This window comes from Phalaenopsis equestris, unplaced genomic scaffold (assembly GCF_001263595.1).
Source record: "Phalaenopsis equestris unplaced genomic scaffold, ASM126359v1 Scaffold233637, whole genome shotgun sequence".
NCBI classification, from domain to species: Eukaryota; Viridiplantae; Streptophyta; class Magnoliopsida; order Asparagales; family Orchidaceae; genus Phalaenopsis; species Phalaenopsis equestris.
The window spans coordinates 62,701-87,275 of NW_018251578.1; the positions used below are offsets into that span (position 1 = coordinate 62,701).

General features: G+C 36.6%; 1 protein-coding gene across 1 annotated transcript in view; it reads right to left on the minus strand.

The window, feature by feature from the left end:
• LOC110038724 (centromere/kinetochore protein zw10 homolog) overlaps positions 1 to 24,575 on the minus strand; it is a gene marked incomplete at its 5' end in the record, with an annotated part of 89,437 nt that overhangs the window by 24,396 nt on the left and 40,466 nt on the right. Inside the window, 4 exons of the mRNA XM_020743618.1 lie at positions 8,075 to 8,152; positions 8,241 to 8,369; positions 13,320 to 13,415; positions 21,829 to 21,921. Coding sequence (XP_020599277.1) covers positions 8,075 to 8,152; positions 8,241 to 8,369; positions 13,320 to 13,415; positions 21,829 to 21,921 — 396 coding nt within the window. The remainder of the gene's footprint in view (positions 1 to 8,074; positions 8,153 to 8,240; positions 8,370 to 13,319; positions 13,416 to 21,828; positions 21,922 to 24,575) is intronic.

A 24,575-nucleotide genomic window follows, 5' to 3' on the forward strand; every position in this document is an offset into this window, starting at 1 on the left:
GTGTGGGTCTATATATATATATATATATAAAGGCAAAATTAATTGATATAAAAGAGAGGGTACAAAGGTTTTACTGAGTGGGTGCAAAGAACACACTCACAGGGATTACAACTTACTCAAAAGGAGACATAAACAACACAAAATCCCAAAAAATATAAAAAAAAATTAGAAAACAACTCCTAATCATGGTGGGTGTAGTCGGTGGGTTTACCAACTCCCCCTCCCCCGTTTACCACTTCCCCTTCCTCTGGATCTAGGTTGGGAGTCCAGTAACTTAGTGAGATGCGGGCTTCCGCCCGAAACTATGAAACAGTCATCATGAGAATTACTGAGATCTAACATTCTTTCTTCCACTTCCTAGATTTGTAAACCTGTCAATCATCTGCCAGAGATAGTCCCGTCTGAACAATAGGTGGATCTTCGATGCTTCGATGGTCGATGGAGAGCTCACCCCGGGGGGTATGTTGATCCGTAAACTGCTGATTTGACTCAGCCTGCAACACACATTGATCCTAACACTCCTTCAGAACTAGAGTACCTTCTCTCGCAAAAGGTGGTTCCAAGACACTTCGGCTATCATCTGCTACAACAAAATTCGTAGTATTTGTGATCTAAGGAAGAACTGCTCAACAACGGTAGGCGAAAGCTGTTGATCTGTTTGGTGAGAAGTAACCTTATGAGTTAGATTTTCATTCAATATTTCCGGAAGATTAACAGTGTCTGCTATATTTTCCTCAACATGGATGATGTTGTTAGGACCTACCAATCTCAAATGTGGGTGAAGTTTGAAGCATTTGTCAGGGGTATGCCCAAACAGTTTACAGTTATTGCAATAGTAAGGTTTTTGTTCTGTAACAATTGGCTGTCAATACCCATTGTGGCCAGTACCAAACCATATTTCATCCACATCAGGGAGTGTGATATCCCTTTCAACAAGAATTCTTGTAATCAAATGCCTGGTTAGATTGAAGGTGGGTGTATCCAATTTCATAAGTCTCCCTAGTGCAGCTCCAATAGAACAGAGGACTTGGTGATTGAAGTAGTGCAACTTTAGGCCAGGTAGTGTAAACCAGATTGGAACTATAGGTGATTTTTGGCTAGGGTCAAATTCAAGAGACCACTTAAGCAGTTTCATATATTTCTCATCTATTGTCATAAACTTTTTAGATAATATATTGGCGTAGTCTTCTACTTTAGATAATTGTCTCATCATATGTCTCCCATCAAAGAGGTCAACCTTCCAAAGTCCTAATAGTTTGAGATCTTCAAAAGCCTTTTGAACGATATCCATATGTCTCGATTAGAACTTCCCAATGAGGGTGAATTTACACTTGTCAACCAGGTTGAAAATTTCAACATCAAAGAAGAATATAGCTAGTTTGCCACTCTTCCCACACTTCTTCTTGAAAAGGTTGCGGTCCTCCCGGCCTTCAAATGATTCATGATAAACCTAAGGAAAAACCTGATCCATTGATCCCACAAAGCCAAGCATATCAACATAAGAAGTCTTCCCAAGGTTTAAAACTGAAGCAATCAGTGGTTGAGGAACAGAAGCCATAGAGTTGAGAGTCGAACTGCGGTTAGCTCCTGGGTTTGAGTCATGACTTCAACCGGAGCTTTTTGCTGCACGATTCGCAGTGCAGGGATCAAGCGGCACGTCACAAGAAGGATCGCGACACTGTGTTATCCGCCGCTACCTTCTTAGTGAGCTCGTGAGACGATCCAGAAAATGACGCGATCGAACGAACGATACCGAAGAGTGAAACGAAGCGAACGAGCGAGAGGCTGGGGTACGATCCCCCACCCTTCTTCTTCAAGCAGGAGTCTACGAATCGCTGCGGCTACCCGCATCGCCATGGAGTCGCGATGGGAGGATTAAACCCTAGCAACCCGACACGATGCATCTGTCAAAGTATATATATTCAATTAGTGTCCTTTCAAATAAATAACAATTAGTTTATGTGCTCCTATTAGGAAAAATGTATCTCCACTACTAAATGCAGTCAGCATTTGTAGTAGGAAAACATCTTAAGAAGCTTGTTTTACCCTCATGTTACTCCAAAAGTTATTGCAGGTATTCTTTTTTCTTCTCTTCATGCCCTTGTTACAGGGAATAAATAGAGCATAAGTTGAAGGGCATAAGCTCTTCCATAGTACCTTAGAAATTATTTTTATATGAACCTCATAATTGCATGCCTTTTAGAGTCTGATTCTAAGTTGGTAATTAGAGGACAATGCAAGAGTTAAAAGGTCATATTTGCGTCTTTCCCATGCATTTCAAGAAATCAAAAATGGGCTAAGACTGCTTAAATTTAACCTTTCAGCAACCTGCAGTAGCCGGAGCTTAGACTTGATAGTAACTAGTTGACAAGCAAGTTAATTCTTTTGAATTAAAATTGGTACATCGTCAACAAATTTTGTCATTTGGCATGAATCTCGAGGCAATTAGCATAAATCTCAGAACATTTTTTAAGCAATAAACATTCCATCTCACATTAAAAATCATTCAAAACTCTGATTTCAGTAAACATACAGTCAAACCGACCGGCTCAACGAAATAGACCTAATCACACCAAAACTTGCCCATCTGAGTCAAATCAAACCCAGATCAAGCTGCTAAACCACACTTGGAAGTTTCGGGTGGCTAATTGGAATGTCAAATGTATTTCAAATCTAACAGACTTCTAGTCGAATCGAGCATCTCAGTGAGACGAACTAAACAAGCCTAAAATCACTCAATTCCAACATCATTAATGTACATAAATGTCCAAAAAAAATGTCATCAAATCAGAGGAATCTCTCTGGGTAGTCCGATAGATTAGTCTAGATTATTTTTTTATTTGCAGGGAGGTCACTCCTATAAATAGAGTCATACCCCCTTCATGAAAAGGGACCAGGACCTTAAACAGGAGGAAGGGCTAGACCTGGAGCTAGTTTGAGGAAGAGCTGAATTCCATTGTCGTTTCGGACGGAAAACACAGCGAACGCTTCCTGTTTCCGCAATCACTGTCCACCGTAGACCATTGTCAATCACCCCTACTTATTGTAAAAAAGTTCTTCACTGAGTTGCAATGTAGGTTGTGTAATAACAAAGCACCACATGGGGCAAAAGACCAATATCACAGAGCAACAAAACACCCTAAGAAACTGTGCACTATCCTGAACACTGTGCAAAGAAGCACTTCGAAGACGATGCATTGAGCTCTAAACAACTACTCCTAACTGAAATTGCTCCGACCGTTGTACAACAAATTTTTTTGCATACAACAATTGTTCTTAGAAGAACTATGTAACACTTTTCAACTTGTGAGATAAAGGGTGAGCTCATCAACGAATAGTGGATCATTCTAACAGGATTAGGCCCCGTGATTTTTCCCTTTTTGGGTTTTCCACATGAAAACATTAGATGTCTCTACCTGTCACTTAATTACCCATGTGTGCTAGACTTTCATGCAACGCAAATTAATCACGTTACTGCCATAAATCTTCCAACACACATCAGTTTAGTGTCGGCTATGGGAAAGACAATCCCACCATCGAAGGACTTACAAAACTCGCCGAATGACTATCAGACGCAATACTCACAACAACAAAACATCCAGCTCCAAAACCTACCGTTTTAGGGAAAATCACAGAGTCAGCTCAAGCCTCTGCCTCTTCCCACCCTAGAAGACATTATCCTATTGATTAAGACATGTCGGGTCCCTCTCTAAAGGATCGAATGCGCAAGATGGAGGAGTCTTAGCATGAGAACCTTCAAGTCCTACGTGAAACCTGACAGCAAATGCCAACATAACCAAATTAAGCTTACTTACAATCAGTTCAACAGTCAATGGGAAATGCCCCGCTCGAGCTTACTTGTACCGAGCCCCCTCTCAACGGTGGAACCCTTCCTCTTTGCTACTACGAGTTCCACTCATCCATCCCGCTCGGCTAGGCCGATCAATCACCCTCCAACACTAATGGAAGACTTGGCCTGCCACTCTTGTTGCCGCCACTGATAGCTCAATTCATGATGAGGGCGCCTGATTCAAGAAAAGTTCTATCCGGGAGATAGGGATCACTTCCCCTCTCCTCGTAACTTCTATTAGTCTTCTCCCTTGGCCGAGACGGTGCTCCAAGGCCCCATCCTAGCAAGCTTCAAGCTCCGTAACATTAATTCTTATGAAGGGGGTAACAAACCTATATGAACATGACCATTACCGATCCATCATACACATTCAGCGTACCTCTGATGCTTTTTTTTGTCAAGTGTTTCCCGCCACTCTTAAGATTCAAGCTCGCATTTGGTTCTACACTATTCCAAAAGACATTATCCACACCTTCACGAGCTTGTTAGACTCTTTGCGGAGCAGTTCATAGTGAAAAAGAGCATCATTAAAAATTCATCCCATTTCTTAAGAATTCCCTAGAATGAGGGAAAATCACTTAAAGAATACTTTCGCAGATTCTCCATTGATGCTCATCAGTTTTTAGTAGTGAATCTTGAATTACTAAGGGGAGTCTTTCATGGAAGGCTCCGTCAGAGACCTTTCTAATAATCATAAATGCAGGAGACGATTCGCTCTTACGTTGACCTCGTTCATCGTGTCGAAACACAAATCACTGCAGATGAGACCATCAACACAATTTGGGGGCAAACATAAGAATAATCCCGGAGACTAATCAAACTTCACAATCAAGGAAGTTCAAACATCAAGGGAATCATGATCTTCCTCGGCTTGCAAACCAACAATGTGAGCCTCAACCAAATGAGTAAACACTGCTCATCATGGCGTGCATCAACATTCTGAGGGCCATCATGGATGAAGAGACTGTTAAGTGGCATCGCTCTTTGAAACCGAACTTGAGGAATAACGAACAATACCGTCACTTCTATTAGAGTCGTGGTCACACAATCTAAAGCATGTAAGCAACTCAAGAAAGAGATTGAAAGACTAATTTAACAAGAGTATCTGAGACAGTTTGTACAAAAAAAATCAACCGGTATGGATAACGCTACCATTGGGGGATGATGAACGCAAAAGAAACATGGGAGTCACCAAATGATTGACGAAATTCAAGCAATCATTGGAGGTTTATTATTATCTGATCATGTCTTCATCACCACACCTGAAGAACCAATGCAAAACAAACTCCGATTTGAGCTCATCGCTTTCGATGACTATGAAGTAGAGAGAGTTTAGGTTCCTCAACAAGAACCTTTCGTCATTAGCGAAAAGATTGGCCAACCTTCCTATAATGTGAATGATAGCTCTGTCGATGTCTTGTTCTACACCACCTTTCTCAGTCTAGGGCTAAAAAAGGAGAAACTTCAGCCTGCACCTGAGCTATTGTAAGGGTTCGATAATCCACTGGTGAATGTCGAAGGAACGATCAATCCTCCAGTTGTAATGGGATAATTTTCTCGACAGATGACTCACTCCATCAAGTTTATCATCATTATTAGAATCAACATACAACACCATCTTCCCAAAGCCCCTCCAGTCCATCATCAGCATCGTCACTTCTATGTCACCCCTCAAGTTGAACTTCTCAACCCCGGTCGCGATTGGTGTTTGTATGTGGGGATCAACAAATAGCACAATAGTGCTACCTCAGGCAAGCCAAACCGCACTCATCAATGATGCTTAGCATCAAAAACATTGTTCTCCGAGATGAAAATATTTCCCAAAAAAAGACTTGTCTTCGTTCCACTCTCAGGTGATCATCCTTTGCAAATGGCGCAACTCGAACTCTGCTCTCCGATAAGCAAATGTTTGAAATTGTAGATCTTCTTCAAAAGAGCCATGAGTCGACTGATATGCCTGGAGTCGACCGAGAGTAATCATGCACTCCTCAAAGGTGAATTCGACCTTCAAGCCAGTTTTCCAAAAGAAGCAAAGTTTTGCTTTGGATCGCCTGCAAGAAATTGAACAAGAATTCGACAAGTTTTTAGAAGGTTCATATAGGAGGTGCACCACTCAATGTGGCTGGCGAACTTCATTATAGTCGAAAAGGCTAGCGAAGCTTGGAGGATGTGCTGACTACACCATCCTCAATAAGGCATGCTAGAAGGCCAACTTTCCTCTCCCTCACATAGATCAACTTATTAACACTACGACAAGACATTGGACGGTCAACGTCCTGAAAGCATACTTAGGGTACAATCAAATAAGGATGAATCTAAAGAACGATGAGACCACCTCTTTCCAAACCAAAAAAGGCTTAAACTATTACCAACTAATGTCATTCCAAGTGAAGAAGGCTGACGCGACCTACCAATATTTCATGAAAAAGTTTTTCAGAGATCTCCTCGAACGTACAATGGAGGTTTATGTCGACAACATGTTGGTAAAAAGCCTATAAGCGTCCCAACACATCTCTCACATGAAGGAATGCTTATGTCACAACCCGTCTCAAAGCTTGGAATTAATCATAGTGGCTAAAGACAGTTGGACAATGAAGAATTATGTTTTTTATATTCATTTTCTATAAAATTTAAAATTTGAATGAGCCACTTAACAAAATTATACTAAAATTGTATCATTAAATTTGTCTCATTATAGGTTGTCTGAGTTTTTTATAAAAATTTCCCATTCAATCACTCATTTTTTAAATCACTTAGTTACACATGAGAAGTTAGTTTAAAGCAATAATGCTAACCAAAGCAAACAAATACTGACGCTCGTAAACTACAATAATACAAGAAACAAATAGTATGCATGTCAGTTAAGCGTTTAGTAAATCAGTATAAAACATTTGATAGTTTAAAAATATGACCACTTATGATATTTCATTTTATTCAATGGGTTTTACGATATCAATAACATATCTATATCTTGTACAATTGTCACAGGAGCACTGTCTAAAAATTATATCAATTAAAAAACATTTGAATAAGAGTTGTCAACTTTATTTTAGCTCTCTCTACCTTCAAAGCTAAGATCTGGACATCTCCTAGTGACCAATAAGAGTGTAGTTGCACAATGTTATTGATAGTTGGCTTCAGGCCTCCCAAATATTTGGCTATAGTATATGTTCCTCTGGTTCAATTAGCTCGCATTTCATCTGAAGTTTATCAAATTGTGTTGTGAACTCCTCCAATAATAGGTCTCTTTGTTGTTGTTGATGAAGCTTCAGAAACATATCCTAAAGGTGGCAAGGAGGTAAGTATCTCCCCTGCATCTCATTTCTCATCTTCTATCATATGGTAATCTTGTCACTTCTCTCCTTTGTCTCTACAAATTTTTCAGCCGTAAAGAAACACTCTTCTTTAATTTGATGGCCATAAGCTTCACTTTCCTGTCTTTTGGCACTTCCTTGAACTTGAAGATTCTCTGAAACTACTGTAAACATTCAATGAAATCATCTCCTTTAAACTCCGATAGATCCACTTTCACTGAAATTTTGTCCTCCATACGTCGCCTCCTCTCTCAGCCTTCTCTAATAATGAATTCCAAAGTGTCGAAGTCGATCCTCCTCATCACTGAAGTCTTATATATAGAACAGGTTGTCATTCTCATCGCTTTCGCCTCTTTGATTCTCTGTATCACGATCAGGGATAATTTACCCCTCGGTTCCGTCATCAATCTCTGCAAACTTCTATTGAAGTCGATGGATTTCTCGTATCTCTTCCCAGGTAAATTTCAGCATGTGTCGCCTTAGTGGCATTGTAGAATTTGGATTTGTGGGAGTGGGAGAGGGTATGGGAATGGAAAAAGAAAAGATTTGCTGGGTGCGTTTGGGTTTGGGTTGGTTTGGCTGTGGGGGGAAGGAGGGGTGGAAGTAGGTTTTGTTTATGGCAGATGCTAGAAACCTTAAGATAATGTTAAGGTTAGTTAGCCTAGCTTTGATATCAAATCCATTTATATCATGATACTAGAGTTAACCCAAAACCCAAAAAGGTGAACCAAATATTATTACACAAAAAAATAAATAAGATAATAACCAATGACACTAGAAATAAGAAAATACGGCACAAACACAAATACCCTGGTAGGGAGAGGTGAAAGGTGGCGGAGGCTAAAAAACAAATATTATTACTATTTACCACCGTTTTTTTAATTCATGACAATTTGCATAAAAAATATACCTGATTTATACTGAACGTTGCCAATTCAAACTGCTGTTGTTGGTGGGTATTCTGAAACCCGTCAGCCCCATTAATAGCCTGAAAACCACATCAGCTATCTAAAAGGATTAATTGAACGAATGGCATATCAGATAAGGATTATGAAAACTTATGCAAGTGAAATTGCCTCTTTCAAATTATTGATAACTAGCTGAATTTGCTCTTGTAATATGTTCTCTGCCATCTGATAAAAGCTTGGTGCAATATCAACAAACACAATAAATTTCCTCAGGCATGATGGAAAATCTGCACGGTACTGAGTAAATAAGGATACTTGAGATATTCCTTCCAAATATAAAAGTAGGGAGACTTTTGACCATATTAAAATCATCATAACTGAAAAAAAAAATAATCAAAATATATTCATCATAAAACAGGAAATGCATATAAAGTTCTTCGAATAATGTAAAGCCCGCAAAATGTTTCATATGAAGAAAATGTAGAAAACAATAAGGTTGGTTAAAGGATCTTCTATTACTATTGAACATACCAAATTCATTAATCTAGGCATTTTCTCTAGCAGAGGAAGACTGATACAAAAAGTACGTTAATCAATTTGATAGGTTTTAGACAGTAATTTTATTTCAAAATGAGACTATCATGTTGTTTCCAACAATATTTCTTTAAGAGATGAACTGGAAAATGAGAAGCAGTACTGTTCTAAATGAAAATTATTGTACTCAAATACTCCACATCTGTGCAAAGTTGAGAAAAAAAAAAGAAATATCTTATTTGAGAAATTTCTAGAATATTACATCAAATCATAACATTAGAGGAACCATACCACCATTATTTTGAGGCATTTAACTAATTTGAAATTATTCGGAGCTAACGCTCACCTTTAGTTCATAAGCCCATAAAAGTAAAATCAAACACAAATGTATGTTTTACAAGTAACACTCATGAATTCCGAACGTTTGTGGTTGCAGTCAGTAAAATAAGTTCAATAATCCATGCATCATATGAATCATGGATATAGATACGGGGACACGGGCATGAGACGATATAATTTGAAAAAAAAGGAATAACGTGGGGCTTGCCCTGGGGCTCATAGAGAGCCGGTACTTCTTTTAAGAGCTAGGATTGTTGCCCAAGTAAGAGGAGGGGGGGAGGGGGGGGGGTACTTCTTCTTTTTTTTTTGTTATTTATATGTTGTTTTCTCTATTTTAGGTTTAGTTTTTATTGAGAATTTTGTTTGGACAGCTATTTGCTTCCCCCTTTTTCCTTCTGGGTTTATATTCGACATCAAGAAGGTGATCTGACAGTATTTCGTCCGAAGTGGTGTGTATTTTCTCGTTTTTTCCTTCTTGTCATCTTCCCTGCACTCTCATCCCCAATGTTTCCCAGCCGCCAATCCCCATAACCACCCTCCCCTCCTCTCCTTCCTGCTAAGTCGGGTCGTCCCCTTGCCTTCCTATTGGGCCCCCAATATTCTCCCCTTGCCTTCCTGCTAGGCCACCACCACTTCTCGCACCGCACCGGCAATCATCCCTGCCGAAACTACCCCTAAAAGCCTTCCTCCCTGCCACAACCCACTACCAATCCCTTCCCTGATGTACCACAAGCCAACCCTCCATAGCTCAACCTGTTGCTACAACTAGTGACCCCCATTACCAATCCACCGAGCCAATAGCCACCTCAGCCTAAGCCCTAGTTTGGGATTTTGTTGTGTCGTTATTTGCTAGTTTCGAGTGTGCGAGTTGTAACCTCTATTTAATTTCAGTAATAAAAATTTCATTTCCGTATTCATTTTAGTTGACTCCGATATCATTTGGTATTAGAGCTAGCTTAATCCTAATCCTATCCTAAAGTTTCTTAGCATCTACATTACACCACCAAAAAATATTTTTCTAATTACAACCATGGCCAAACTTTTATCAAATAGTAATTTTCTCTTGTAGATTTCAAAATCAGCAACCCAAAATCAATTTTTACACCCTGTTTCACCTCCCAACTCAAAACCCTAGCCATGCCACCAAAGAAATACATGCCTGAGCCTACTGTGAAGAGATAAAACAAGAGATCCGTCGAGTTCAACGTAGACGTGAAGATTGAGAATGAAACCCAGGGAGGACTTACCCTCGATGGTGATAGGAAAAGTTGAAGAGGCAATAGAGATGAGAATTTCAACCCTTTCCATAAAGACGTTTTCAGTGATGATGAAAAAAAGGCCATAATGCTCTAGAATCCAGTGTCAAAGGAGACCAAGAGAGGAGCATGGATACGAAGGACATAGAGACTTCGAAATAAAGGTGGATCTATCAAAATGTGATGGAGATATGAGTCAAGATGATTTTATTGAATGATAAGAATCAGTGAAGAGGATCTTTGAGTACAAAGAGGCCCCAGGAGATAAAAGGTAAAGCTTGCAACTATTGAATTAGAAAAAAATGCCTCCTTATTGCGGATAACTTGCAGAGGCAAAAGAAGAGAGAAGACAATGATAAGATTACCAATTAAGAGAAGATGTGGAATGCGATGAAGAGAAAATATGTACATCCTCACTACCGTCAAGATATGTTTCTGAGACTCCACCACCTATAGCAGAGAAACCTATCAGTGGAGGAGTATACAACGCAGTTTGATTAGTTGCAGATGCAAAGTGATATGGTCAAGTTAGAAGAACACACTAGCTCGTTATCTGGGGAGCCTAAACCCGCTATTACAATTTGTGATTCACCTGCAGCCTTATTGGCACTTAGAGATGTTCAGACATTAGCATTGAAGGTGAAAAGGCAGCAAAAACAGAGCAATAAACCACCACCAGTCAATCAGACACCCACAATAGGAGACAAAAGTAGAAGCACACCTCGAGGAGTTGAGAAAACTGGTATGGATAAGGAAAGAGACACCCAAAGCAAGCAGTCTGAGAAGAGTAACACATCTACTACAATTCTTGGCCGAAACTGCTTTAGATGCTATTCATTTGGGCACATCGCCTCTAGTTGCTCGACGAACCGAGTTGAGTCTTTTACCAAGTAGGGCAACGTGGAGGAGGATAGCGACAAGAAGACATCTAAGAAATAGGGTGAGGTTTAACATCTTTCACCCGATGGAGAAACTCTTGTGGTTCAACGGGTCCTAAAGACCAAGGATATGAGGGTTTCGTGGTGACTCATCAAAATATATTCTACACCAGTTACAGTGTGAACAGAAAAGTGTGCAATCTCATCATTGAGAATGTGGCATCTATATAAATGGTGAAGTTGGGTCTCATGACTCAGAGACACTCCTAATCATATTCTTTAATGTAGTTGAAGGAGAATAGGACCAGCATTGACCGGAGGTATCAAGTAGAGTTTTCGATTGGGAGCTAGCTATAGGATTAAGTGTGGTGTGACGTGTTACCCATGGATGCTTGCAATCTATTGTTGGGGAGATCGTGGCAGTTTGATCATGGAATAACATATAGGACTATTGCTTACTACTGTCTTTTAGTAAATTTATTTGTTATATGTTTACATTTAGAAATTCATTTATATTGAGCATAATTATTACTATCATCCTAGTTTAAATATGCAAATGAAGCCTGCATACTTTCAGTTCATAGTATTTCAGATAAATACAATATTAAGTACAAAATTTTTATTATTACCTGTCATAATCTATTTCTTGAGCATACTAGCAAAGCAAATGTTTTTAGATGCATTCAAGTTAAGCAATAAATGCACATGAAAATGATTATAAAAGGTTAAGATGATCAAAAAAAGTCATGTATACTGATAGGTAAACAATTATGTTGATGACACATAGGAACATACAATAGTATGACGATTGACAAGATGAGCATTGTTAAAAAATAATTGAATCCCTGACTTTAATATTAAGTTTGACACAGACAAATTGGGCATTAAGAGTTCATTGACAAGTGCAGTGTGGAATGACCCATTTTTATCAATGATTATTATGTTTGACGGGCTATGTGATGACCTAATGAAAAGAAATGTGTCGGTCTATGCAAAGATAATAACGACATTTCTGAGCCAGAGAAGATTGAGAATAAGAATGAAAATAAAAGTGAAGCAAATGCACGTATCAGTACCAATTCTATTACTTATGAAAATTCTTGCATCTACTAGTTATAAGTGGATAATCCTTATTATGTGAGTATCAAAGCATGTTTATTTATTACTACTATTATTACTCATGTAATCATCAATCAATATGCACGTAAATTTTTTCTAATACATTTAATTCTTGTTTTGGCAATATATTTCACTAAGTGTGTATCTCACCAGATATTATATTATTGGATTTCAAGGAGGTGGTAAGAAACAGATAAACCATTAGCCAGGTGACTTGTCATTTGGAATAGACTTTGAATGTACAACTTAAAAAGTTGCAAAAGACTCTTAGAGTGCATATGATTTCATATTTAAAGTGTTTTTAAAAGCTCTGTTCTTTCTTTATAGATTGTTTATACACGGTTCATGATTTATATTTGTTAATAGATAATTAATTAAGGAATTGAAATGTAAGAATTTGCTTTGTGACAATTTTGATAAGATTAATTCTATACTCAATCACAACGAGTACAAGTCAAAATGAGTTTCAATGAAAATTGGGTTTGAATAAGCCGTTTTCGGTTATGCCTTTGGTTGACCTGAGGGGTGGGTTGACTCGCTATCACACATCACTAACCACGAGATAGAAGAATAGAAATGACAGTTACAACAAATCTAAATAGAATAGACTACAGAAACCCTGCTGTAATTCTGCTTTGTTGGCAGCTTAAGTCCACTTAACACTCAATGGCAAATCTCTGCCGTTATGCAAGTACATAGAAGCTTAGAACAACATGAGGCATAGAACAACGCTGGTCATGGTACCACCAACTCTCTTGAAGTTTCTAATACATGGCTTGGAGACTATTACTAAAAATGATAGTCCGAGCATGAAGAAACTAGCCATGGAAATTTTGTTCAAGGAATGCCAAAACACAAGGTTAATGAGTAAAGAGCAAACACAAATGAGCATTTCCTACAGGCATCTGCCAAGCTGCGGTACAGAAAAATAAATGGTATGTATTATTCCCATCCATAGCAACAGATATCTATTTAAACAGTGTAACAAATGTGTCTAAAATGCTTCAGTTTAAGTTATGTTGCAAGCCAAATAAAAGTACTAAGAACATTTAAGGATTGACACGTGACATTTGAACTGGAAATATTTCTAATAACATGATCAGTTATAGAATAAAAGTAACCTGAAAAGCAAGCCCAGCAATCTCTTGAGACAAATAGTAACAATCATTATGCACAATTACTGCTTGCTGGCTCACATTATGCAGCTGCTTGACTAACTACATGCATAGAAAACACAGAATATATCAGCTTTCATTGGAAATATATGAAACAAGTAGGCTATAGCGTTTCCATAAAAAACAAGCAAAAAAAAAGTCAAAACCAAAAATCAGAAATATATACGACAAAAGTAACGCATCAAGAAGGACGTTTATATATTTAAAAAATTAATGTCCAGCAAACTTAACTTCACAGACCTCTGCTATAGACTATATAAACTCAGTTCATGTATGATTATTATAAAAAAGCAACCATATCATAACTAAGGTAATCTGAATTATACATGCATCTACATATCACAACTGGCTGCGAAAGGTAATCTGAATTAATACCATCATCCATCCTGATTCTTAAACATATATGAAAAAAATCTAGAGAGGACAACTGCAATCATCAATTGCAATGGTTATTCCTCAGTTTCATAACCAACAAAAATTCACACAAAACATGTTCAGCTTTGCATCTAACAATGTGAGTCCCTTATTGCCCGAGTTTTCTTCTGTTGCTTTTAATTTAGATTTAAATTTTCCTCAGATTCCATTCCCATAAAGTATAAGTCATCAGGCTGCACACATCAAGATATAATTTCCACATCTTCAATAAATGTGTAACTAAGATTCATATGAGTGTTTAAACTCACAGTTTGCTTAAACATAAGAATAAACAATTGTTTTAAACATAGACAGCCTAATTTGTTTACTATATAACTGAAAAATCAATGAAATCATTGCTCTCGAAGAAATAAATTTTAATAAAAAATAGTTTCGGTTCAAAAATTTCATGCCCAACTCCTATAAGAGAGGTCTCGGTACCAAGTCAAATTTTCAGAAGTCAACTTATATTTTGGATATGAATGTATCTAAAGATTCCACCCTCATTTTACAAGGACTTTAAGATCTGATTCTAGGTATCTCATGGGCTAAAGTCCCTGTGGTTAATTATCCTCTTGGATAAGGAAAAATAACTTTCTAGAGATGCTAGTCAATATGTAGTAAGGGTGATTTAGCATGTGGTGGCATAATTTTGAATTTTAGGATAAGAGAAATATACCACCACCAACTTAGTAGATGGTGAAAATGAATGACAATCAAGATTTCAAGTATTCAATATTTTGAGTTGTCATAGGCTCTGTTTTACTTGGTCAACAAAGATAGTTGTTAAACCTGACCTGTGATCCTTGTTCGCAACCATGGATTGAATCGCCTAAGAAGATCTTATGAACATTGGGTGAATTTTTATATAAAATAATAATTGCAAGTAGGACTTAATTAACAAAAGGATAAATGCTCTATCAAACACACTATTAAATTCACCACTCAGAATTTTCGGGTCATTGAGGAACTTACAGACTTCGACAATAACCATAATTTAATGAAGTCGTCTTGCCACAAATCACTCAATCATGAAAATACATTTTCATGTTGTCATATGAAATAAAATCACCTAATCAGCCGACACATTTCACATCCTTACTAACATAAAATCTTTGAGTGACCATAGAGATATGCCCAAGATTCAAAAAGGCAAATTCAAGAACTAAGGTGCTTCATCTTAATGAAGCAAGGCGTAAAGCTCAAGGAGAATAAAAATGAAAATCTTGAAACAGAAATTAAAACTCATAAATTTAAAATAATTCATAAATATGACATGAATTATCAACATATTTTCTTCGTTCATCATTATAATGTCATAAATAACAAATCTCAAACATAAATGTACAATGAAAATATGAAATGTGTTTCAAGGTAAGCATTTGCTCAAATTTAAATGTCATGAAAATCACGATCTATAGCAGCCTAATCATTACTTTCAACAACTTCAGATGAGTTTAAAGATGTAATATTTCTATCATTCCCTAATTCTGTCACATGAACATTTTCTAAACTCTGACAATCACTATATTTTTCTTGTTTCATACTTCAGTTAACTTTGGATTTCATAGAATTTAAAATAAACTAATAAATTAATAACACAACTAGATATTTAATTGTGTGTAACTTACTTGTAAACTCTTTTGAAAGGGTATATTAGATATAAGTATGATATAATATAACATACCTTTTTATATAACTTTGTTGAGGCGCCACCTCAAATAACTTGAGGCATAAGGTCATGAGACATATCTTAGACAAAAAGGGCATAAACCTTACTAACAACATGAGCTCAAGCCTTAAGGCATTTTTTTATTGAGCCTCGGTTCAGGAGTGCTTTGAGGGGTGTGTCTAAAGCGATTTTTTAAACAATGAATATGTTTAATATGGCATTGGCCCTTTGTAAGCATAGATTATTTTAAATTTATCATCCTCATCAAACTAATACTAAGTATAGATGAATGATTGCATTAACTTCAAGAATAAATTCCTCTAGATTTTTTAATTTTATTTATTATTTTTATTTTATTTTTTTTGTATTTTTGTAGGTTCTTTTGAGTTATCATATTCTATTAGAATGCAGGCTCAAAAGAAGTTGCTTTAGGATTAATGATATTTTAAAAATAGGAACCTCAATAGTTGGGATTGGTTTTCAACACAACCATCAACAAAATACTCAATTGAATTTGTTTACATTAATTTTTTTCAATTGTGCCAACTTGCTCGAAAAAGATATGATTTGTAATTTACACATTGTTTGAATTCAATTTGAAAATTCATTGCGCAATAGACTGTGCTAACATTACATTGAGCGTGTAGGCAAGAAATTGAGAGTTTACATTTTGGTGCACACTGCATTTTTACTTTTGAATTTAGATATCGGTAATCCTATTAAAGCCCATATGCAATAACTTGCTTTTAATGATTTGATATCTCTTAAAAGATGCAAGTGTCTTTTGGTGTGCTTACATGACTTAAAATGCCGAAATATTGTTTGTGCCAATGCATCATCATAGAAAAGTGAGCATAGCATTTCCTTTAAAACTCAATGCTTAACTTCATTTGCTTGCAAATACCTAATATAGACTTGGTGGCAATTTTAGGGAGTTATAACTTTATTTTGGTTCAAAGCAATGTTGGCATGCTAGCATTTGGTTCATATGAATGATTAGATGGACCCTACAAGGGTACTCCTTAGAACCTCTAGTCATGTGCAAGCAATTCATGGTTCTAATAGTTTTTAGTAGTCAACAAGGGGTCCTATTTATGCTCGCAGGAGAGCTATCAAGTTTAATTCTTGCTCATAGATGAGCTATCAAGTCCCTTGTAAAACCAACCTCAAGTTCATTTCTCTTTAAATTTGACAACACACCTCAATTTGAATTGTATTTCATTTTTATTTTAAATTTTTACGTTCTTTATTTTTCATTTTAGTTAACTTTATATCCATAAAGATCCTTTCAATTGGTTTTTTTCTCTTTATTCAATGAAATTTTATTTTATACTTTTAGGTTGTTTTAATTTCATTTTAGTTGCCTTTATATCCATAAAGTTCCTTTCAATTGGTTTTTTTGTCTTTATTCACTGAAATTTTATTTTATACTTCTATTGATTTTTTTTTCTTTAGTCACTGAAATTTTGACAACCTCCCTATGTATCTAGAGGGATTCCTTCCAGAACATGAGTACCAATGTTTGAATTTTTCCACTGCATAGAAATAATGTACACGGGTATCTATGCCTAGTGCAATGGTTACCTTTGCCAAGTTACCATTTTACATTTACGATCATTGAGGTGGTTATTATAGGACCGTTAAATCAAATACACAACTTTTTTTCAATTTATTTAATTTTGAATTTCCCCTTCTTTCTTGGTTTTATTCTTTTTTTTCTGTTTTTTTCTTTTTTCACCTTTTCTTTTTTTTTTAGAAATAACTTTCTTTTTCTCTAATTTAAGAAAGAGAAAGAAAAAATGAATTAGAAGGAAAGAGAAAGAAAGTTAGAGAGAAATGGCAAAGAATGAGTGGGGAGAATTTTGGATGGAGGTCTTAAGGGTTAAGTCACCAGAGATTGGAGGAAAAGTTTGGCTAACTTTAGAAGTGGAGTGATTTTGTGGTGATGAATTGCAGTTATGGATGGTTTAGAGTGGTTAGTTGATGTCATTTAAAAGTTTTTCAATATTTTAGTGTAGGAGGCTACTAGTTCGGAGATTAAAGACTCATCAATGATTTCACAAGTGATGAGCTTGCACAAAAAGGAAGCTAGCCAATGTGTGAATTGTTGCTCGAATTAATGTAAGGAAGAAGGATTCGAAGTTTTAGCGGTGTTAGGGATAACCTGTGTGAAAATATTAGTGGCTGTTGGCAATGAATTGTAGTTTAATATGTCAGAGAGGGAGTCTGGGATTTGGTAGTCATAAAGGATAGAAAAAAATTAGCGAAAAAGGGATTTGTCGATGGTGACTGGCTTGATATCGGTTGAGTCACAAGAGATTGCTTGCAATTGAAGGGCCAATGATGGGAAAAGATGGGAGCGAGTTTGTTGATGCATTGCCAACAAGTTCCCATCACAAGCTCCTCTCCTTTCTATCATGGAAAGTTTCGAGAATTCGGGTAAAAGTAGAAATGGGTTGGTCAATGCTTGAGTATTTGATCAATGGAGGTCATGAACTCTCATTCTTCGCATGCAATCGGCCATGTCAAAGCCTTGGCCAAAAAACTCTCATCTTAGCTTCTTGGCTTCTTTGTGTTGCTGAAGGTTTTGGATAAGAATGTGAGGAGATGCAAGTTCATAGCTTGCAAATAAAGGAGCTCAAACACGTGCTAGAGCGAGACAGTTGAAGAGAATAGGCACTATGGTTGGTGAGATGGATGTGGCTAGGCAAAGAAGATAGTAAATAGAGAAAGCAGCGAGGTTTTAGGATTTTAGAGAAAAATATCTAAGTAGATGAGCATAGAGTTTCATTTTGGCTTTTTATTTTAGTCTTTTTTTTTTTTTGTAAATTGTAAATTAAAATTGGACAACTCTGGACAACTCATATGTAGGAAACAGAAGAGAAAACTATGGTGCTGAATTTGATAGGGATTGGATAACGATATTGGTGATTGATCATATTTATGGGATAGAATCACTTGGGATGGACATTTTTATTAAGTTTTAAGAAAAAAATTCAAATTTAATTGAGTAAAAAAATTAGGTTTGTGAAGTTCTATTTTCTTGTCATTATCTCACCGAGGTTGATTTTTGAATCTTTCTATAAATGTCTTTTTTTGGAGTAATTTTGATGTTTTAGATGTATCAACAAAATCCGTCTTGCAAAATGGACAATAGTTGATTTACTTTGATGAGTGATATGTTTCTAGCTAAACTTACATGATATTGTTTAAGTTGTTTGTCATTACTATCGTTTCATTAAATGAAGTCGCAGCATGATTATTGATGAGTGTTAGAAAATTCGCAGATATAAAGTAATAAATTTTTGTCTTAAAGTTCTACAAAAATCCAGCACACACTCAGATGAAAGAAGACAACCAATAGGGTCATAAAATGTTTTAATTGAAAAAAATGTAAAGGGAAAAAAATCAAGGCATCTTGCCCAGTTGACATGTTTCACTATGAGTTGGTAATTACAGGTACAACACCTTATACCATATGCGGGGAAGTGTTACACATCTTCTCGAGTTACAACATCGGTACGTAGAAGAGATCGTTGCCCTATGGTAGGGAGAAATCAACAAAGAGTCACTGTTGGAGCTTTAGTCCACCGTCTTCATGGTCGATGCGACGTTCGGTATGATGTGTTACTTCGTAGGTTTCTCCATGACTCAGCTTCGTAGGTTGCTTCTTCATAAGCAGCGGACAGCAATGGCCGGCCAACAATGATTGGCAACTTCAGAAGTAGGAGTTCACCGGATCGTCAGTGCCATGTCTTGGAATTCAATTCCCATTTCTCCATGCTCTAGCCTTCCACTTAATCAAGATCTAATTCCCCTCTAAAAATGGGAGTAAGGCTTTATTTATATAATTCAGGATGTCAAAAAGAAAAGAATCCAGACCACTCTGATCGAAGTGTTCGGAGATATGCCCTTGATTGGATGGCTCTCGATAGAGATTTGAGTGCCTTAATGATATAAAATTTGAGCGGCCTTAGGCTCAATTGATTCATCTTGTCAAGATGCTCGAAGTAACTATAAGCTTGTCAGATTCAAGATATGTTGGACCTTCTAATTAAGTTGGGAAAGCTTCTAAAAGTGATTTAATGACTTCATTTAGGCTTGGTTCGACTGAGATCAGGCCAATTTTATAATCGTTGGGTCCGTTTCGTCGAGTCAGTCAGTTTGACTATAAGTTTGCTCAAATTGAGCTTTAGATGATGCTACCATTTACTGCTCAAAAAATTACCAAGAGATTCATGTCATGCCACGAGATCATGTCGAATGATGAAAATTTGTTGATGTATCAGTTATGAAGGCTCGTCTTGGGTACTTCTAACATTCATTTTTCTCTATTTCTTAGGTAGATTTTTTTATTTATTTTTTAAACCTTAAATCTAATTAACATGAGCTAAGAAGAATTGTACATTTAACATTCTAATTGCATTGTTGTGCTCTGCTTCACGAGCCAGGCGACGATTGATAACTTTCAATATTTCAAAGCATTTTGAGCCGTACTTATGTCATATCATCCATCGCTGTCATTTTTGTACAACAACAAGCCTTTATCCCACTAGGTGGGTTCCAATAAATAAATCTTTTTTCTCCATTGCATCCTATTGAGTGTCCTATTTTCGATTGATTCTAATAAATTATGATCATTTTATAAAACATGCCCAAGACTTTTTAGGTCTAATTCTGCTGTAGTTAACGGTTCTTTCGTTGTACATCTTTCTGAGTAGGCTTGGGCATGTATCACTGTGCTGGTATGGTTACGATTTAGATTTGTGAAATTAGAAAGGATATTTGAGGATAGGAAAGAAAATTTTTGAGGTGGAGATATGTTGGTAGGCTAGAAAAACTAGGATATAACTAGTGTTATGCTAGCTCTGATACCAAATGATACCAGAGTTAACCCAAATTGCAAAAGAATGAAAATATTTCAAAAGGGGTAGAAAAAAAATCTTGAAAATAAGAAAATTAACAACAGAAACAATAGAGACACCTATGGTGAGGACGAAAGTAATTGGCTGCTGCTGAATTAGTAGAAATAGGGAATTGGAGGTGGTAGGAGTGCGGCTGCACAACTAATGGGTTGCTGGAGGCTGTTGTGGTCCTGGGACGGGTGACTGGAAAGCAACCAGCAGCAATAATGAATAGAGATGCGGCTAGACAGCAAAAAGTAGCAGGTGGCTGGAGCAAGGGAGGGTACAAGGATGGTGGCAGCAATCAGGAGGGGCGCAGGAAGAATGGTGGCGAGCAGGTGAAGAGAAAAAACAGGAAATAAGTGGAGGTAATCACAAACTTAAAGCAGGATACAGTTGGAGCACCACCTATCCTCAGATACAACCATAGTAAGGGTAAAGACGCCGACGATAAAAACGTCTGAAAACCAAAACTGAACCCTAAACAGAGAAAATACATATATATAGCAATAGATAACTAGGAGAGGGAGACCCCTCCCCTTGGGCGGCTGTCCTAACCTAACCAATTTGGCTGGCCGAAACCCCTGCATCCCTAGTTGAACCTATCCAAGGTTCAGCCCAGGATAGTTGTCGCGTCAGTTGAGTTTACCAATGGTTTCTTATCTTCTATATTTGTTTTATGCAAATTAAGAAAAAAAAAGAAACTGTAAGGTAAAACTGCCACCATGATAAATATTTGATTTAGCCTTACTCCAGCATAGCTTTGTTGAATGTAACTTAAATATTTATTCAGTTGGTAGCAATTCTAGGCAGTAAAGTATAGCTTCCTAGCACAAAACATCATTAAATCACCTGTACCTTATGCTTCATAACCTATAAAAAAAAATAATAATAAAATAATAAAAAAAAGAAAAATATAAAAATAAATAAATAAATTATATAACAAAGATAATTCAAAGAACACACATTGAAATGGAAGAAAGGCAACAAAAAATAGGGATGTAATTTGGTCATGAGAACAAAGAGCAAAACATATACCATAGAGGAAATTTGATCGAACTAATAGAAAAGGCAAAGAAGGAAAAGTGGTAAATCACATGAAATAATTTTAAGCTATTCATAAAAATTTGTGCAAAATAGAGTTAACACCAGTGCAGGATTTTAACAGGCATCAATAGAGGATGATAGAAAAGGGGGGTCAAAATAATTAGGATAAGGATAATAATGATTATAATGAAGAACCTCATCAACTGAGTTGTGATAAAAGAAATAATAATTTTATTTATAATCTTTTGAAATGAAAGAATGGATGACTTAAATACAAAGAATGGGGTGGACTCAAAACATAGTCTGTTCTTTTAAAGATATAATCACAAAGTTGGATATTATGCATCAGCTAAGTATGATGGTAAAGCTAACACTTCAAGGAAAAAAAAGCTACAACTCGCATTGTTTATCTGAAGACCTTCACTGGTATGACAGCTTTGTACAGTAGTAGAGCATCTCGAGAGGCATGGTATAACTCTTTAGCCACTCTTGAAGATGACGAACAAGCATCCTGCAATCATCGTTAAAAATCAGAATGATGCCAATCAAAGCAATGCCTAATCAACAAAAAAGCTAAGAAAATCCAAGTACATAGAACTCAATTACACTAGATGATTTTTAGAACTGAATATGCAGATCAAAAAGTGAAATAGATGAGTAAAAAAAGCTCTTAATAAAACAAATGAGTATTAGGTAAAGCAAATAAGACAACAGTTGAGTATTATGAAAATGCGAAGGGATCGTATTATCTAATGTTGCAGGAGGTTGACATCGACTGTGCACACACATAAGCCACGTTAAAGCAAAAAATCATAAATGCAATCTCATGTCTTCCATGCATCACACCTAGTTCCAAAACGAACATAAATAAACCAAGAACAGAGAGCATGGCCAGCCCTTCTCCAATCTGATTCAGTTTACTTTATATTTTCTTTGCAATGTTTCATTTCATGTCACGGATCATAGCATTTATTTTGTCTCCTATAAATTTATTAGCCATTAGGTAATGAGCCTTCCACTATATAAAGGGGCACAAAACATGTACGAACTAATATGAACTGATATGATGATTACTTGCTAAATGAACTAATATGATGGTCGCTTGCTAAATGAAATCAAGAAGATGGTTACTCCCTAACTACCTCTTCTCTTCCCTTACCACTTTGGCAGACACTCGTTAAGAACTTACCATCTTCTCATCACACAAAAAAGGCTCCCTGCCTTCTTCAATGAATGCAATCTCAGCAGAGACTCCACAATTTTTCTGTATCAAAGAAAACAACTAATAAATGGAGAGATCAGTTGTCTTCTTCTTCTTCTTCTCCCAAACTGATGCAATATTTCTTCAACTTCTTCAAAAAGATCCTGATCAACTCAAAATAATTTTGTCACAAACATGACTTGAGGATTTACCTACTTAGTCATTTAAGTATCTCACTATGAGCTCAATAAATTTATCATTTAGTGATGATTTATTATAAGTTAATGATATTCATTTTCTTACGCTCCGTGCACTTTAAAAAATAGTTATATTATTAGAGGCATAAGTATAGTGAAAATATTGAGCAAACAATCTTATACAAATGTTAGAATCATATATTACAATATAAATTTAGTTTTAATAAGAATTTGATAATATAAATATTGAAGAAATAACATTTGAATCTATATCTATATCTATAACAATAAGTGGATTGCACACACTTATTTGCTAGAAGACTAGTTTGGGTAAATAACAGAGCGATGCGAACTTTGAAATGGACTGTAGATTTTGACCTACAGACGAAACCACCAATCATTCCGGTCTGGATTTGACTATCTGGTCCGAAATTCTATCATTTTAACCAAGAAACGTTGTACTCTATTGCCACAATCTATGATAAGCCACTCAAAACGGACATTTTGCTTTTAATATTTCCCGTCCTTTAGAAGCCAGTGTACTTGTTAAAAGGGACATCACTTTAAACGCTCCTAAGGAAATTTGGCTAGGCTCACAACATCAAGGATCTTGACAAAGGGTTGTTATTGAGCCTCTTCCTATGTATTGCTCTAGTTGTCGTATGTTCGGCTATTCCAATTCTCACTGTTACCACTTACACCCCCATCTAAAACCACAAAAGCACAGTGCTCCTCCAGAGATCCCTCCAAACTTGGCCTCAAGTGTTCTTGAGAACCCTTCCGTTCTCAAAGTTAGTGGCACTCTTGATCATCGCAAGGATATCTCTGACCCCAATAACATTGTGGTATCCGTACAATCTAGTCCACCGGCTAAAGTTGTTGTAGGTTCACTTGCCCCCGCGAGAAATCATTCATCTCTTCAGCCTCCACATACTGTTGCTGAAGTAGTAGGTTCTCTAATTATGCAGGGAAATGATACTTATATTACTCCGGAATTTCTAAACACTCATGTTGCGGTCACTCCAATCTTGGAGTGTCAAGCTCAAAAAGAGCAACAAACTGCAAACTATCAACAATCTATGGATCAACACATTGTAGCTGATCAGAAGGGTACCCTATTCTTGGGAGAGTGTCAAGCCAATGATGGGCAACAGTTTGCACCTATTCAACAATCATTGGACATTGGATCAACAATCATTGGATCAACAGATTTCCTTTGACTAGATGAGAAGTTCAACAGCTGAGGATTGGCAGGTTCAAACATATAAGAAGAGATACAAAGGAAAACGTGAACTCAGACTTATACAGAATGACACATTGACTGTCTCAGACGACAACCCATATACAAGATGTCTGTTGGACTTCGCCCCTAGAACCAGGAAAAGGGGGAGAGGTCTAATCCTTAAGGAATGGGATTAACAACCCCCCCCCCCCCCCTTTTTCAACAACAAAAACAAATTAACATATTTAATCTTCAGCAAAGTTATTTGACGTTGCAATTAAGGGTTATTTGGGTATTGACTAGTAGTATTGCGGCGACAAGTTGCAAAATCTTCGCTCCATTCAAAATCCTTTCCACACATACGTCCTCATGTGCCATCTTATCACTTCAATAGTTGTTTTGGAGCCTTCTTTCGATGTTATTTTTTTCTTTTTTTGGGTTTTACTTCTTACTTTTTGGCCTTTTTTGTGCGTTGTATATATTGTGAGTGGGTTTTGCGCCCACTCACTAAATTTTTTCAATGAGTTTGCCATATATATATATAT